The sequence below is a fragment of the Triturus cristatus genome, chromosome 6, assembly GCF_964204655.1.
Source record: "Triturus cristatus chromosome 6, aTriCri1.1, whole genome shotgun sequence".
Classification (NCBI taxonomy): Eukaryota; Metazoa; Chordata; class Amphibia; order Caudata; family Salamandridae; genus Triturus; species Triturus cristatus.
In genome coordinates, this window is record NC_140589.1 from 446,056,636 (window position 1) to 446,075,287 (window position 18,652).

The window sequence follows — 18,652 nt, forward strand, 5'->3', positions numbered from 1 at the left end:
CCCCACAAGGGATACTGCCTAAGACTTGGTGAGAGGGCAGCTCAACCTCAAGGAATGTAGGAACCCGCCTCCTGTGTTGCTGGAGCCTTCGGAGTCTGCAGGAGCTCAGGATCAGTAGACCAGTCAGTTGCATTATGGTGCCTGCAAATGCAGGGGAGTGACTCCTTCACCCCAAGGGAGGTACTTAAGTTGTCCTTGATCCTCCACAGGTCCTTCATGAGCCTGTATGGTACACGGGCACAGACAATGCTTTGGACAGAGTGGGAGACGAAGTCGGGCCCAGCCGAAGTCCAGCGAAGTCCAGAGTGTCCAGACGGTTAAGGTCAGTGGTTTCTTGTTCAGAATCCTGTCCATGTCTAATCTAGGGTCCCACAGCTACGTAAGCCCTTAAGTACCCAAGGGAAATGGTTGGACAGATTCAGGGGACCCTCCCAGGGGAGGGTCTGGAAAATGGGGAGGATACTCCCCTGTCCTTTGTCCAGTTTTGTGCAAGAGTGGGAGCCAATGGCTTCCAGGACTGGTGTGAACTGGACTATGCACAGGGACACCATGTGTGCCCCAGTTGTAGACTTTCAGGCACTTTGGAAGTGCACCCACCCAGCCCTAATACACTAAATTCAGTCTGGGAGGTGGTCAGACCTCCCTGTGACAGAATGCCTATAGTCCTGCCCTGCTCGAGTTAGGCTCAGCAGCAGGAGGGCAGAAATGTGTCTCTGGTTGGCAGCAACCATTTTGTGCTGCCCGGGTGGAAAAGGCTGGTACCGGGAAGACCAGGGACCCCACGAAGCTCACTTCAGAAGGATGGAATCATACCTCCCACACTGGTTACCGATGTAGAGGTATTATTCCAAGGTGTTTGATACCAAACACAACATGTTTTTTTGCAGCCGTTTTCGAGATAAACGCGAGCATATAATGCACCGCTACCTATATGTCTGGCAGCGTCACTGACATCCCGGGAGAATGGTCTCCGAAGGCTGCAGGGGTGCTCTGCTCATGCAGGGGCAGCCTCTCACATAAAACGCAGCACCCTGCCTTCAGGATTGTCAAGGCCAGCTAGAGGGGTGACTGATAGGTTTTAAGTGTAGTGACCTATAGATATAGTAAACCTATATTGTTTGTAAGTGGTGCAAGCACCAGCTTACACAGACTGCACTGGCAGGCCTGTAGTTCCATTTTGCATGGCCTCTCGTGGGTGGCATAATACATGCTTCAGCCCATGGGAGGCCTCTGGGGTATCTATGCCCTAGGTACATGTGTACCATATACCAGGGACTGACAAGGGTACCCCAGTATCCAATCAGGAGTGTACCTAAGTACATGGCATTACATTTAAGGGAGAAAGCAGATAGACTGGGTTCCTGATTAGCAGGATCCCAGTCAGACTAGTCAAAAGCAGGGTAACATCAATCAAAAAGTGAGGGTAACCATAAGAAGCAGATCCTACTTTCCTACAGCCTTCAATAATATTTTTGTGTTAGCTTCGACCGTTCACTAGTCAAGTTTCTTTATTCGGTTTCAAACCAACCTTAAACGCACAAATATAGAATGCATTTCATTTTTGAGAAAACAGTCATGGTTAATAAAACCACCATGCACACAATTGCTCCATCTCCAAGCACGGTAACAAAGAATTTAAAAATGAATCGAATGTTAAAATCAATAAAATAAATTTCAGATGTGAAACGTATCCTAGGTCCTTGGCATACCTTACTATGCATAAAGTGTATAAGTGTGTGAAATAATTGGAATATGCCGTCAACAATTATTAAAATACAGTATATAAAAAAAATGTCCCAAAGCAGTAATAAAGAATAGGCCACCAATCAACTCTCCTTCTAGTAACTAAGTACACATCGTGCTAGCTTAGACTATTATTCTCTGTGTAGTCACTCTTTCTGAAAGTTCACAGGACTGTCTAGATACGTGTGCTAACTATCTTTACAGGTAAGTGCTACTGACCAACTAGAGCCCACTTCTATTTTCATTATGAGTAAATTCTCCAGAGCTCAGTAAAGTACAGTGCTTTCTAAGATTGTTTTGGATGAACGTGTATCCACAGCAGCTGCCTTTGACTGCATTGTATTTTATTTTTATAAATGCAATTGACCAATCACCTCCATGGATACCCTTGCAATTGCAGTGGCCATCTACAATAATACAAAAAGCATTCAACAATAATGAGTAGGTTTTGCAGCCGAGGACTACTGTCTTTGCCAGTGCCTGTCTTTCATTTGTAGTTTTTAGTTAGGTAGACAAACATCCACACTTACTTTACTATGACTGGCATTCACTTGACAGTATCTTGAAATAATTCCCCAAATTCCACTGAACGATTCAAGTGCATGCATAGCCTGAGTGGAACAATAGCAATGTGGGCGGAACACGGATTAACAAATAAAACTCCAAACGCACTCTGCCTACTTCCTGTAATCAGCTTGGTTGTACTTACTTGCGGTACCCATTTGGATGAAACAAAGCTCGTTACTTCAATCGCGCATAGACCAGTTTCTGAGAGTCGATTGATAAATTCAATTTTGATTTCAGTTGGAACTATGGCCTGCAATAAAGAAAGAACTGTTAATACTAAACATCTTCCTTCTATATGCTCTTGAATCTCATAATGAAATCCCCCCTCTGGCAATAATGGCAGCTGGAAAACATGGACTTCAGCTTGATGGGTGTATGGAAAAGAACTGGACAACCAGAGGAGGAAGTTGGCTATAGTGCTAAAATGTATGCACACGTTAGAGTTCAACTTTTTTTAGGTCCCTCTTGTTAGGGCGTGTTACTGGCATAACAAAACTCGAGGGGGTCGCTCTGCAAGGTACGTGGAGGGCGCCCATCCGAACTCAATCAGGAGCTCGTTGACCAGAGTACTGTGCTGAGGGGGCCCCCTGCAGCTTCCCCCCCCCCCGCACTGCGGGGGCTGCGTGGCGTGTGTTACGCCACTGGGCAGTGTCTGTTGACCTATGGATACAAATTCTTTAAAATATGTATAGTGGGCTTTGGTTTCACATCTAGCAGTATTACATTTTCAGCTTATGCTATTGGGCCTTTGGTGTATAATTCTGCCCCCTAAGGAATGCTTTCATAGCAGTACATGATGAATTATTTTTCATCCCAGAAGTTCCCAGAATCAGCATGCATGTTTACATTTTTTTATTTCAAATATAACATCAAGGACAAACAGCAATGTTTTTTGTTTTATGTTTTCACCGTAGCAGGATCCTGTTAAAATTTTCATCAGGACTCGAAATGCAAGTCATCCCTATTGGCTTTGTCAATCCTTATGTATGCCAGCAAGATCACACTGATAAGCTCCAAACATTGCAAACTATGCCTGTGTTTGTTAATTACATTAAATTGCAATATTCTTTTGGACGATGAGATTTTGGAGTGGGAAGGCATTTAGATTGGGAGTACGATACAACACAGACATAGAGGGCTGAAATGTCGTTTGTACTGCACATGGCAGTGGATATATTTTGTACTTTTGCCAAAAGCATGAAAAGGGTTGTTATTTTAACTTGGAAGGGTAACATGCAATGCCATCTTTATTCTAAGAGAGTGTGAGCCCAAGAGCTGTAATAATACAATTTAATGTGTTTATAATCGGACATAATAGGGCTAGATGCCAAGCTGCAATGGTTAACTTGTTGACGTTTCAAACCTGAACACTGGACTCAGAAGACTTCTCATCCAGAAGATACATGACCTCGGAGTGACCCTATCAACTCCTTGCCCATATCACCACAACAGCACATCTGGCTGACAAAACCTCCTGCGACGCTGTAGCACGGCATCCATACATTAATCTTTTTATTGGGTGATATGATCGCCAAAATAAATAAAAAATGTGCATGACAAAGGCTGCCTACCACAGTAAACCAGACCACAATCATTACTGTTTCGTGGCTTTCATAATAACGTTGGCGTTTTCTTTAAACGTGTAAAGTTACACATATTAAAACATGCCGTGCATAGCCATTCCTTTTGTTGACTCTAAAATATCTCTGTAAACAAAAGCTACCAATTACCTTTTCATTCTGCAATCCATCTCTTGGTCCAACTTCAACTATTTTAACATGTGTGGGAAACCCAGATGCTTGTGGTTCCTGTAAAATAAAATACACATTAACAAAAAAGTAACTTATCGTGTCTACTTAAATTCACCATTTTGTTGTTGATAGGTTATTCTTACAGTTACTTGTCCATAGGATCTGCTTTTCCCAGTACTTTGTCATTCATTATGTAATACCTGAATTCATCTGCATTTACACGAACATGATCCACTTGCAAGGCAATGAGGTGAAGCTGAACCCTGCAGGATAATGCTTTCACAGAAGGACTAGGCAGACTGATAACTCCGTTGGTATTCACCACAGTGGATCTTTTCTCTTGGTGGGGCAGCTACCTGGCTACTTCACTTTCCAAGCAGTCATTACACTATCAGAGTTCTGCTTCGCCACGCAATGAATGCTTGGGCCAGTTCCGAGACCCTCACACAGCATTGTCGGGATTCCTTCAGACATGCTTGTACCGTTAGGACTTGAAGATGCGCCGTGCCCCCTTTCCACTTTAGGTTTATGCCCTGGAGTATCCTGTTGTGTGGGTTGGTCCCACTTCAACAATGTTCTTGGGATACCTTATGGGTTTCCAATTGGATAATGTTCATTTCCAGCTTGCTGTCTGCTCAATTTACCTGTCCCCATGCAAGTGCCTATTTATCCTTGGCTTGGTCATTTATTTCTGGCCACGCTGCCTATAACAATCTGGGACCGTTGACCAACCCATGTTTCTTCTCTTGGGCCTTTTCATTTTCCAATCCTGGTGATGAACCTGTAATATGACTGGGTTAACATGTCACTGACTTCCACTTCATGAGCCAATCTTGTTATCCTCCTAATACTTTTATATTCTGAAAAAAGTTGGATACAAAAATCTAGGATTGTGTTCTCTTTGGTCATGAAATAAAAGGTGAAAGGCCCCGAACACTTGGTATCTGACTGGACTGCTAATTTAATTCAATTAAATGATAAGGTTGGCACATGCAAGAGCTCTGCATTTGAGATACACAAGGAATTCAAACACCCAAAAACAAGAAAGCAGCTTTTGCTTAGTTAGTATAACACAACCAAACAGTAATTGAAAGACATGCATTTTGCAGATGCATTGATCATTGCTGGGAGACACTATTAATTCTTGTTTTTTTATTCACTAGGTTTCATTCCCATCATATGCTTCAAAGGACACATTGGAGATATGACAGCCAGCATTTGTTTTGCCCCTTCAAAGGCGAGCAGGCCGGGGCTTCTTCAAGGCTAAGGCATCAGGCATCAGTCACCAGTCCACAAATAGGATACATAAATATTTTAGCTTGGAAGGTATTGTAGGTTGATATATTTTCAGATATAAATATCCTATTTGCACAGATAATGCAGGATGATAGTGTCCATGTGGGCCGTCAAAGTAAAAAAATTGATATTTACATGCGTGGGGCCACAATGGATCGACCTCAAAGTCTATGAAATGAAGTCAACAGCAAGGTCATCCCAACGTGGTCTGGTAATCTCTCTGACCACTCCAGTTTGAATAGGTGAACTTTCAGGTATTTTTCACAGATCAGTATATATGGTTGTGGTATGACCCTATTCAGAGGGCTGCAGTGCAGGCAGGGGCTACTGGGCACCAACCATGGTGGTGAAGGTCGTTAACCATTGGTGTACTGGATTCGTTCAACTATGACTCTGCATATTATGCCAACTGGGCACTTTCTGTTATTTGTAGTGAGGACAGGCAGTCAATGGCTTCTTAGGGAGGGGGCAAATACTCAAAACTCAAAGATAAAGCAACAGTGCCAATAATTCACTGTGGAGCTTAGTGCTTGCCTTTTTAGAAAAGAAAATACTTTTAATGTCACATCAGTACTGCACAATTAGACAGGTATCGAATTTAAGGTTAAATACCTTCACCCCCGGGCCTATGCAGAAATACTGCACCAGCCAGATGCCCTCATCCCCACTCTTCAGTGTCCCACTAGGCTTCCGGTGGTCCCCTTGTTCTAGTCAATTTTAGGCAAAATTCATTCAAAAGTAGTCATTGTTACATGTTTTGCTAAGCAGTTGCTCCTTGGCAACTGGCGAATCAGTTTGAATAACACGTTAGCCCAAATGAGTCTTACTAATATGGATAGATCCGTATTGTGGTTTGTCTTTGCTTGCATTTACAGTCTCTCAGATTCTCATTCTCTGGAGGCCATGTCCCGCTGTTACCTGCTTGATGAAGTACTCGGCCTGGTGTCTCCTGGCTGGGGTGCATGTCAGCATTTTCATTGGTGTCCTTTTATCCACAGTGTTGCTTTCAATGCGTTCTCTCTCTCTCATGATCCACTTAAAGCATTGGCTTGGCAGGCGGGACTTCAGGAAATGTGGCCTCAGCCTGGCCTTCTTTGTCAGGTGCGGCCTCCTGTCTGGAAATTTCTAGCAGGTGCAACCTCCAAGCAGGCAAGGTTCTAGGCTCCATGTAGGCCCACAGATTCTGGGAGACATGCTGTCTTGTATATACACAATCCATGGTGTCACAGTAGTTTTAAGACTATCAACTGGAGCACTCCCTTCCTTGCCATGTAGAAATTAGAATTGGAAGAAAGTGGAGTGGTTTGGGTCCCACTTTTAAACTTTCGTACCAGACTGGAAATGTGCATCCACTTTCTATGGTCTTTGAAAACGGTCGGATGTGGTTGCCTTTCATGTATCTTTTTCTGGTTGCAGTCAGACACAGCCTTTATGCGAGGGGATGTCTCTCACAGTCAGTAGTGATGTTGGTTGTTCCAAGCAGGAATATCCAAAACATAGTATGATGAGGTGTAAAGGCTTCTGGCCCTCATCAATGTTCCTGAAATAGCAATCAAGGACATGCAAAAGTGAAGACTCTGCCCAGGACATCCCCCTCTTTAACACCATAATCTGCTGACTCATTTCCTCTACCCAACCATCTATTACATGGCAATGCTCAGGAAAATCTCATCAACAATCCTTTGCTAAAGGTTCTAGAGACACCTACTAAGAAAAACCCTATCTTCTTCCTCTCTCACCTGGGGGCATATTATCAAGGACTGCGTTAAAATGATCGCTGCTTTAGCGGCAGGAAACTTACCGGTAAAAGCGGCGATAATGGGCTTGATAATATGCCCTTGAGAATTCCAATAGAAACCCATGTTCTGGTGTCAACATGGGCTTCTATGGGAATTCTCTGCGGCATATTATCAAGCCCATTATAGCCGCTTTAGTGGCAGTTTCCTGCCGCTAAAGCGGCGATAATTTTAACGCCGTGCTTGATGATATGCCCCTTAGTATGTGTGTCACCACCCTCTTGATGCAAGCGTCTATGGAAAATGCATCCTTCCTGTTTCTTTTGCTCTGCTAAATCAAATGCCATCTAAATTGGATCGATTGGTAAAAGTAAACAGATTCATATTGCACACTTAATGCACTCACCCAACATGTACACTGGCAGTCAGTGCACCTGTCTGGCATCTACACTGATGGAGAACTTTTGATCAAGTGGGGCTTGCTGATAACTCACCTTTCTGACACAGAAACATCATCTAGTCACGACTATTAATTGACACTAATCGGTATGCTGGAAACCATTCAGTGGATATTCCTGTTCCAATGGTGGCACCATTTATTTGTACTGAGATGCTATTTAACATCATATTGCATATTTGAAACAGGCACACTGTTTTGTCAAAGTTCAGGATTTAGAGCTGTGTTCCAGCAGCTAAAATCAGTTTATGTACCTTGTATAACAGAACAACGTGCATTTTATGTAAAACATCCATAGGTTGTTTGACTTTCCTCATTAAGAACTATTCAGCGTTTCGACAGAGGGGAATTTAATTTGTCCAAAAGCCAATTGACATTGGCCCACAATTTCCTTAATTGTAAAATGCAAACCTTTTTAACAAAATAACTAATCCCTTGGAAAAGTAAACAAAAATTGAAATAATTCTTTAAAAAATATTTTATTAAGTTGAACAATTGATGAGTAATTAATATATTGTTTGAAATATAAATCAATTATTAAAAAAAATATATTTTCGAAAAACTCGGAAAAAATAATTTATTAGAAAGACGTATCATTATACCAAAACAACTGTGTGAAAATCTGTTATTTTGACAAGTTCATCTGCAGGGTTAAGCTGCACGATTGGAGTCATGTTTGCCTTGTCACACTAGTGGATGGCACAGTAGTGCAGTAGTCCTCAGGTTACACTTAACTTTCCATGGCATTGGTTCTCTTTGACACCACATAGTACGGACTTATAGGAAGGTTAAGTATGCCGATTAGGTGTTAGCAAACTAGACATATTTTAGAGGTCCGAGTACAAACACTTAGACCTGGTTATCAGTATCCCAGTGAACAGAGTCAAAAACCAACAGCATCAATCCACAAACAAATGGTGGTGATCACGCAAAAACAGACACTTTCCCACAGTGGGCACGAATAGAGTTATATAACAATGTGCTCTTTTTTACATTGTTTTACTCCATTTTGTACATTCTACCAGCTGTGGGGCTCTGATCAATTGATTATTACTAGATGTTTGATAAATCTATATCCTCATTCTGCCATGCTAAAATATCTTCCTTTTACTAGTACTTCAGATCATCGCCCCCTCACTCACCACCTCTGCTGTGTGGGTGTACACCTCTCACACTCCACTCACTCTAGCAAACAGCGCATCTTGGGCTCTGACAGGCATACTACACACCATGCACTTACAATCTACTCACTCTCTTTCGCACAGGCACACCTTTCATCCTCCACTCATACAGGGTTACTACTTACTTTAGACCTACTTCATATTTCAAGAGGGAGACGGAGTGCACGTGTATCTGTTCCCGAGCACCACCACGTGGGCCCTGTGGCCACATCATGCGGTCGATCAGAATCTAACAGCGCTTGACAAATGGCAGCGGGCAGGTGAGCCCTTGCTTGGGAGGGACCTGGTTTGTCTCCTGAAAACTACACTACACACACTGCTCCCGCTCCTGGTGCTGTGCAACTGCAGCTGGTTCAAAGTGTTGCCACACCAGAGCCTGACAGCTGTCAGCCACTGAACCACCATGAGCTTCACAGATGTGGGCAGCATTGCGCGAGAACTATGGCAGTGCAGGAGCAGTCATTACCCACGAGCTCAGGTGGACAAACTACACTCTGCACAGAGCTCCGTTTTACATGGGAGGAACTTAACAGTCCTTCAGCCTGTATTACGACAGTATGATGGAGGGTGCCCATTCCAACCCACCGCATCATTACATGTCATTGTGCCAGTCATGTTAGGTGAACGAACATCCACGCGAGCCAATGAGAGTTGGATCAAGCCCTCTTTTTTGGTGCAAGCATCCAAATTCTGCCCAATCATGTATTGTGCTCAAGAAAAACATATAGTTGGAGCCATAGATACTCTCTCTTAGTGCTTCTAGAAACTCTTTTTCTAATCATTGCTTGCGATCTGAAAACAACTGTGCTGTCAAGTCAGATTTAAAAAGTAATTGGATATGGCTAGTTGAAAATTCCTTATATTATATACAACTTTTTTCTAGGGACCAGACTAAAGTAATACCTAAATGAAAACAGCCTTGTTTTTTTCTTCAAGACACATATCAAAGGACTTGCCGGTGTGTGTGGCCAGGTAGTTTGTGGAATGTATTTCCTTTCATCATCCACCATAATGAACTCATTGTTGGCTCCACTGAAATAAATACAACTTTCCTTATCCGACACTAGATGTGTTTCAGGCAATCTGTAAATTCCTATTATCCTCCGTGCCACTGTTCAGTTGGACATGGCCCGGACTGTAATGTCGGTGCTGTTACCATAGTTTGTTATGTTGCACCTTCAGCCGCATTAATACATTAAAACAGAAGAACAGAACGTGAGATGATTGGCAACTGTTTGCAGAACACCCTGTAGCTGGCTATTTTTTCACGATGAGACAAAAATATGTTTTATGGAATGGGGGGGGTAAGTGGTGATATGAATGGTGATATGCATGTATAAGATTTGAAGCACGACCCTGGTAAATGCTCACCCAATGAGTTCGAATCTTTCATTCTAGCATCCAGCTTCAAGAGAATAAGGGGTCGGAAGAATGACAAAACAGAGCGTAGGTTTGGAATTATATATGGGACATTGTTTTGCAATTTTATATTGTCTTGCAAAATGCTGATATGTATGTGGCCAAAAACGGTATGAGGGCTTTCAAATGTTGTTCTGAGAGAAATCTCTGGTGATGTGATTGATTATTAAGATCCGTTATCAATATTGATGCACCACAAGACCGTTTCGTCCTCGAATGAGCACTGTTGTAGGCCACATTATGGAATGTGATGGTTATAATGTGTGAAGAGACGATTCTTGATTGTATTTTTGGGAAGTCAGATATCTCTGAACAAAGATTTCCATAGATTTCCTTTATACCTCTGCAGACTCAAAAAACTCACCAAGAGTAGGAGAGGTTTGTTTCCATTGTTTCTCCTCCTCCTCCTCCACTACACTGTGGATTGTTTCCGTAGCGAAAAATCTATGAGCACAAGACTTATAGAAGTGGACTCTAAAGATGTTTCACCAGAAAAGTACTTTTACAAGTGTAGAATTCCTAGGATGTGCTCAATTATACTAACTATTTTATAGTAAATTCAAGTGCAAACATTGATTAAAAAAATTGTAATATTTGTGATTAGCAAAATAGTCATGCCTTGTTTGGTTTGCACCAACTTCCCAATGGCCAACAACTGACCGCTCCCCAGGAAAACGCACATTTGTAAACTTGGCTCTTGTCAGACTTGGCATCTTTTGGCGTGTTTCACCCTGACTTTTTGCTTTCTGACCTCCCGGTTTTGACTCTGTTTTTGCTGGTTGAGTGTCTCTGCACATTTTTTCACTGCTGTTCAGTGTTAAAGTGCAAGTGCTCCTTTTGTAAATGGTTATTATGGATTGGTGTTTCCATGATTGGCTGATTAGATTTACTAGTCAGTTCCTAGTACAGTGCAGAGTGTGTGCCCAGGGCCTGTAAATCAAATGCTTCTAGTGGGCTTGCAGCACAGTTTGTGCCACCCACACAAGCAGCCTTTAAATGTAACTCTGGCCTGTCATTGCAGAGCCTGTGTGCTGTCTGGTACTGCCATGTAGACTTGGCAAGTGCACCCACTTGCCAGGCCCTAACCTTCTCTTTTCTTACATGTCAGTCACCCCTAAGGTAGGCCCAAGGTATCCCTGTGGGCAGGGTGCAACGTATGTGAAACGTAGGACATGCCCTGTCACTGTCATGTGTGTCACTATGCAAGGTTAACTGCTCCCATAGGACAGAATGGGATGTTTGTTTTTAACATCTTATAAACATAACTACCCCTGGGAAGAAGGAAGAAAAATAAAGTTTAGTATGCCTGAACTCAGAATCTAAAGATGCATCTTTTAGTAAAGGTGATGTTTACATTCTCTGTTTGAAAACATAACTTTTAGAAAGTAGGTACTGTCTTGTTCAGCCATCCAGTATGCCTCTGCTGGGTTTGTGGATTGACTGTCTGGCTTTGGAACGACAGCGGCTGGGGAGGAGCAGTGGCTCCAGTGAGTCTAGATTCGTCAGGTATGGGCTGAATAGACCTGGACTGCATTTAGAGTAGAGAGAGGAGATTTCCTTTTCACCTGAATGGGCCTGGTCTGCCTCCGACAATGCTGTCTCCACCTCCTGCCAGGACGCTGCACCAGAGACGACAGAACTGGTTCTGGCTGGGCACAGACACTCTTTGCTCCAGAGAACAAAGGATTTGGGGCTATAAAAGTGGGACCCAAACCCCTAATCTTTAGAACTCTTTTGGACTAAGAAGACTGCCAAGAAGAAGAGCTGGAGAAGCTGTGAGCAGGAACTACCAATTTGCTGTGTGCTTTGCTGTGTTGGCCTGCAGTGGCTACTTCTGTTCTGGTCAGTGAAAGGACTGGACTGAACTTTCTGCAACTTCTTTATTGCGTATCTCCAAGAGCCTGTAATAGAGCTTGCCTCCTGTTCTGAAGTCTCAGGGACTGCAAAGACTTCACCATCCTCTGGGTACCACTTCTAGAACCGCTGTTTCAGTTGCCACAGAGAAGGGGAACGCAACCGACTCCGTCACTGACTCCGTGGCTGGCTCTGTGTCCTGAGACTGCACCATCCGCATCTCGCACCGCAATCCTGGTCTCAACAATGATGACCAATGCCGCCGTCACCAAGCCTCTGTTCACACCGTGACCTGTGGGTACCAAACTCTGCACCGCCTTGCTTCACTTTGCCATCCTGGTCTCACCAACGCCGTCGCTGCTGCTGGCTTCGACACCTGTGACCACATCATGGCTGGGGGCACAGCTCGTAAGCTTCACGATGCACCACCTCATCTCACACAGCCATCTGGGCCGACTGACGCAAGCTCCCACAAACCAGCTCTGTCGCCTGCGCAGCAACCACTCAGCACCGCATCGAGCACCATCTCTCCCTGCACCGTAAGCTTTGGTCTGACCCACGTCGTCTGGACGATCGTCACCGAGCCACTGCCTGCATCGCATCAAGAGGACACCGCACCCTGCACCACTTCCATTTTGCAACACAACCGCGACGGTAGCCACGACCGACTCGCAACAATGTGTCAGCCTCAACGAGAAAGGTTCTGTTACTGAGTCTGTTCACACTTTTGCTGGCCCGTACCGACGCGATCAACTGGAACTATTAGACTCTATTGTTTACAGCATCGCCGTAGCCCTGGATGGAGCTACCGACACGTACAAACTGTGTTTTTCAAGTATTCTTGCCAAGTATAGAGTTTTAAGCACTGTATTGTGTACTTTTACCATTTTGGTCTTGTTTTAGGTATATAAAATATTGGATATTTTTCGAAACTGGTGTGGTGTCCTTTTGTAGTGTCTTCACTGTATTACTGTTGGTTTTGTGCAAATGATTTACACACTGCCTCTGAGATAAGCCTGACTGCTTGTGCCAGACTGCCAAGGGCTGAGAAGGGGTTATTTTAGGAGTGTAACTCACTTATTCTGACTAGAAGGAAGGGTCCCTACTTGGACAAAGGTGCAAACCCTTGCCAAAGAGAGACCCCCATTTCTAACAGTTCTATACTTATTTGTGAGGAAAATTTGAAGTACACACAGAATATCTGTTGTACTAACTTATATCTGTGGGCATGTATTTGAACAGATTCTGATTTGGTGGACCTCGATGTGTATAAAGATTGGACTCAGGTCCAGCAAGATTTATATCCTTATTTGCTATACCCAAAATCCCAATGCTCCTTGAAACAGCTCTATAACAAAATATTTGCTCTCCAAAGATACTGGTGATTGATCCCTGGTACCCATGCCTAATTTGTTTTTACTTTATTTAAAGTTTTAAATCTTCCAACATTTTTGCAACAGAAAAACCCCCTCTGCACAAACCCATACATTATTGTGTGATGAATCTTGCACGTCGAGTCATATAGATACCAAACCAACATATTTTCAATACGTTCCGCTATCCACACTGTCCAGCCAACTCGATTCTGCTGTCCCTCCTCAACATTTCTGGCCATTCCTGTTTGTGTTCACCGCTGTTAGGCTACCTGACCCCAGAGGGGGCTTGCGTCTCGCTGTAGATCTCCTCTGCCTGGGTTTACTGATGCTCCAACCGAGTGACTGTGTCATTGTCATCTGTGTGTCTTTCCACTAGGGTGTGTAACATGTCAGCCCGGCATTCTAGGCCCTCCTCTACCCTGTCATCTGTCTTGATCCTTCTTCAGTCACACTTCCTCTGCCACTGGCCATTCCATCATGTTTTGACTCCAACTGTGAGGGTGTTTGCCGCAAACAAATGTATGTCTATTCGGTGTTTAGCCAGGAACAGGCCCAGAGTAGCAAATTTGTGCTGGATTTTACCATGTTTAGATCGCGGGACTAGTCCAGTCAAGCACTGCTGTGCTGTTGTCAGTAGCCTAAGCCGGGTCACCCTTTGGAGCTCGTCACTATCTCCATCCAGTACTGTGCCAGCTGTCTGCATGTCCAGGTCATGTGTAGGAACATGGCACTCTAGCTGCTACAGCATGGACAGGCCGAATGCCTATCTGGATTCATTCTGTGCAGTTGGCAGGTCATCATTCCATGCCTCTCTGGAGTGAATTAGGACTGGTGGCCTGTCATCTTTCAGAGATGCATATACACGGGATGCCAGTCATGTCCCTTTACCCCCGCTAGAAGGATTTCCACTGCAGCTGAGGGAGTCAGTGCCCCTGGAAATCCAGTCCAGATTTCCTTGGCTATCAGCGCTAGTTAGACTTGGCATCTTTGGCGGGGTTCAGCAGACTTTTTGCCACTACCTCCTGTATTTTTGCTGCTGTGCTGGATTTCATTTTTCCTGGCTTAGATGCTTTGGACACTTTGACACTGCTGATCAGTGTCAAAGGACAAGTGCTGCCTGTGTAAATTGCTATTTCAATTGGTTTTCCCTGATTGGTATATTTGATTTACTGGTAAGTCTCTAGAAAAGTGCACTGAGTGTGCCAGGGCCTGTAAACCAAATGCTGCCAGTGGGCTAGCAGCACTTGTTGTGCCACCCACATAAATAGCCCAGCAAATGTAACCTCAGACCTGCCATTCAACTGCCATGCCAAACCGTCCCTTTTCTTACATGTAAGGCACCCCTCAGGTGGGCCAAGGTACCCCCATGGACAGGGTGTAGTGTTTGCGAAAGGTAGGATATGTACTGGAGTGTTTGACATTTCCTAATAGTGAAATACTGCCAATTTCATTTTTCACTATTGAAAGGCTGTCCCCTAGGATAGCATGGGATGTACTTTATAACATCTTACAAGTATAAATTCCCATTGGGAAAAGATGAGGGGACTCAGAATTTTTAATGCATCTTTTAGAAAAGATGTTTTTTTAATTGTGTGTTTGAAAATGCCACCCTTAGAAAGCAGTAACTGCAATAAAATGATAGACGGAATGCTGAATGATTCAAACATTCTCCCTCAGTTAAGAGATCTGGTTTCAATCCATTGTTCTTTTGCCCACCACGCCACCCTAGTTTGGACTCAGCCATATGCAAATCAGTCTTGACCATGTGCCTCATGGGAACAGTCCAGACCGAACTTCCAAGCCAGGTCCTCCCTGGACCGGAAACAAGCATCCTGGGACCTGTTTAGGAGTATGTTACCCTTCATCAGCCAGGCTAGCTTGAATCCAGTGGCACAGTGAGCAAGGGACCCACGTCTGGGCATACCCGTTCCACTTAGGGTGAAAAGTGTAACTGCAACAAATGAGGGATGGAATGCTGAATGATTCAAACATCCTCGCCCATTCAAGATATCTGGGTTAAATCCATTGCTTTTTTGCCCACTATGCCACCCCAGTTTGGGCCCAGCCATATGTAAATCAGTCTTGACCCTGTGCCTCATGGGAACAGTCCAGACTGAACTGTTAAGCCAGGTCTTCCTAGGACCGGAAACAAGCATCCTGGGACCGCTTTCAGGGTATATCACCCTTCATCAGCCAGGCTAGGTTGAATCCAGTGGCACAGTGAGCACCTTTTTAAAGTAAGCATTTTCTTGTTTAACCAATCTGTGTGCCTCTGCCTGTTTGTGGATTGACTGCCTGGATTTGGATTAACAGGGGCTAGGGCTGTGCATTTACTGTAGACAGCTACTGGGAGAGGGGGTTGAGGTGGGCCTGACTCTTCCAGGATAACTCAGAGGTGACTCAGAGATTATCTGAATAGACCTTAGCTGCATTTAGAGTAGTGGAAAGTCTTTTCCTTGCACCTGAATAGGGCCTGTCTCCCTTGCAAAATGCTGTCTCCACCCCTCGTGATCAAACTGCACCAGTGAGGACAGAACTGATTTGGACTGGGCTCAGATACCCGGGACAAAGATGATCAAAGACAAAATGGGGTATAAGTAGTTTCGTGTAGTTCCTAGGAATCCCCAGGACCTGCACATTTTGGATGACCTAAAGTGAGGGCTTGGTGTCCCAACCACTTCCGGACACCCCCACAGGATATGTCAGCCGTTAGACCAGCTAGCTCTACAGTGCCACTACCACCCCCTGTATCTTACAGTGGTGTAGGTAGTCTCTGGCAACCATTGAACCTGACAACCCTGATTCCTCAGGGATCATGGAAAACAGTGCAGTACTTTTCACTCAGACACTCATGCTTGCTTTCTCCCAGAAAATACACGGATGGTGATTAGGACGCATTAATAAGTATGTATTGGTCCGGTGTCAGTCTTGTGTAAAACATATGTGCTGCGACAATAAGGGGACAGAAGCATACAAAAGAGATTGCTAGTACCAATAAAGTAAATGGTAGATACATTTCTAACATAGTGCTAATAACATGAACATAAGCCTTTCAGAGAAAAACAGTAGCACTTTCATGTTCCTATGATGCATGCCCTAAGTAATTTGCCTAAATGTACCTAGCCTAGATCTGTATGTGTAGCATGTATATGCATGTAGCTATACATATGTATGTAACCTAGAAACCCCTAGGGAAAAACCAGCCTCCTCACCTGAAGGTTGAGAATGAAGGACCCTGTCTCTGCTTCGAGGAAAACACCCCACAAGGGATGTCAAACCACTGCGTGTCGGAGATTTAGCATGCAGGACCATGTGTCAGCTTGGAAGGAATTCTCGTCTAATTTGTAGGGGGGAATGAGGGTCTTATATACTAGAATCGTCACTCCAGGGTTTCTTCTAAAATCGATACGTTTTAAAATGATCATAGATGCTTTGAAAACAATCATAAATGTTTTGAAAACAATCATAAATCTTTTTCCAAACAAATGCGATCATGCACAGCTGGCTGTTGGCCATGGATGAAAAAAGTGGTGACCCTTGTACAGAATAATTATACCGTTCCTGAGGACGTGTTCATGTACATCAGGGACGGGGATTATGATAGAATACCGAGAGCTTGGTGTAAGGTAAGAGGACACCTGTTTGAATCATTTTTTTCATGTGGATGGGACAAATGTATGTAAAAATGGGTATACCTGTCAAGACAAGCCTATAGGATATGACAGTAGTGGTCCTTAAACCCCAAATATTTCGATCATTTCTGGACTCTAGAGAAACCTTTGCCAAGGAGAAGAGCTGGAGAGCTGTGAGGAGCAGTCCTGCCAAGGGGTATAGCCACAAAAGTTCTCCAAACTTCTCCAGTCCCCACCTAAGTATAGGGACTGACTCGCTAGGCCATGTCACGTGGACCAATTTATCATCCGTGTATAGGGAAACCACATGGACACTGCAAGAAACTGGGTTATTGGTTGACTGGGGTGTGAGACATGGTCAAGCTGCAACCATAGTCCTTGTTGGGGTAAGGCACAAGTAAACCCCAAATTAACCTGTGCTCAACCCTCTGGTAGCTCGGCACAGAGCAGTCAGGCCTAATTTAGAGGCAATGTGAAAAGTAATTGTAAAACACTTCAAACAGCAACACAGTGAGAACACACCACAAAAAGGAACCCAGTCAGAACCTCTATCGAGCAGGACCTGTTGTGGGCTAGGACCGTCATAAAGGCTGTGTGCAGGTCTCATACATATGTGTTACCCAACTCCCTCTCCCACTCTCCATGTAAACACCTTTTCTAAGAATTAACTGGTGCTTTCACATTGCACTCTCAACAGTGGAGCACATTTAGCAAACCTTTACTCAAAGCCCTGGACATCGCAGGTCACTGTAGTGCCGTACTAAACCTAATGTAATATGCGGTGAGATTTAGCTACCTGAGAGCTACCAGAGCCAGTAACTCCCAGCTCACCATCGGAGATTAGATCTCTCAAGAGGTCTTATGTGGCATTCCCCACTATCGGGTGCAGCGGTATCCAGGCTGACTAGCTTGATTGATGACTCCAGTGCAGACTGATCCCCCGTTGTCATTGCCTGAGTGTTTCTAGACCCACAGCCCCCCCATCAGGTCCCATGCCATTCTCAAGCTTTCCCACTCACTGTTCCTGCCGAGTGCGCTCTCTTAGAAGGTTCCATGTCCCCAAGTGCAAAGTGCAGACCCCACAAGTTCATCACTGCAAGTGACTCATAGTCATGCAGCTCCAGGATCAGCTGGTCAGTTAGCTAAGGAGACCTTTGATGCAGAGTTTATTGCATGCTTTAGGTCTTGTCTGGGGGTGATGACTTGGTCATCAATTCTGTATCCAGTGCACAGTCACTCTCCAACAGATCCAACATGCCATCCGCACGGACCACCAGATGTTCCTTCTGGGTGTTATCGTCCTCTGATATTCTCTGTGTGATGCTGCGCTGGTCTGCGGTTCCTTCTCAGCTGCCGGCCTGCTTTCCTAGTCATGGACACCACCCCTATCAACTTTTTAGCCACTCTCACACCTCCTCCTTGGAAGTGAAGAAGTGTGGTCTACCATTATATATACTTTTGAGTGTGGCAGGGAAAAGCAGCATATACTTCCCATTTATTTGTTTACGTTTTTGTTTCACTGCTACAAAAGTCTTATGTTGCTGCTGTACTTTTTGTGTGTAATCCAGAAAGATGTCCGTTTTCTTACTAAGGGTCATCGCCAAAACACTCTGCTCTTAGAATCACATCCTGATCTAAAT

At 44.2% G+C, this 18,652-nt stretch overlaps 1 protein-coding gene across 1 annotated transcript in view; it reads right to left on the bottom strand.

The window, feature by feature from the left end:
* Nucleotides 1–18,652, bottom strand: part of HMGCLL1 (3-hydroxy-3-methylglutaryl-CoA lyase like 1) — a 938,297-nt gene that overhangs the window by 820,311 nt on the left and 99,334 nt on the right. Inside the window, exons 2-3 of the mRNA XM_085609190.1 lie at nucleotides 4,041–4,118; nucleotides 2,453–2,560 (exon numbers count right to left, since the gene is read on the bottom strand). Of these exons, the coding sequence (XP_085465316.1) occupies nucleotides 2,453–2,560; nucleotides 4,041–4,118 (186 nt within the window). The remainder of the gene's footprint in view (nucleotides 1–2,452; nucleotides 2,561–4,040; nucleotides 4,119–18,652) is intronic.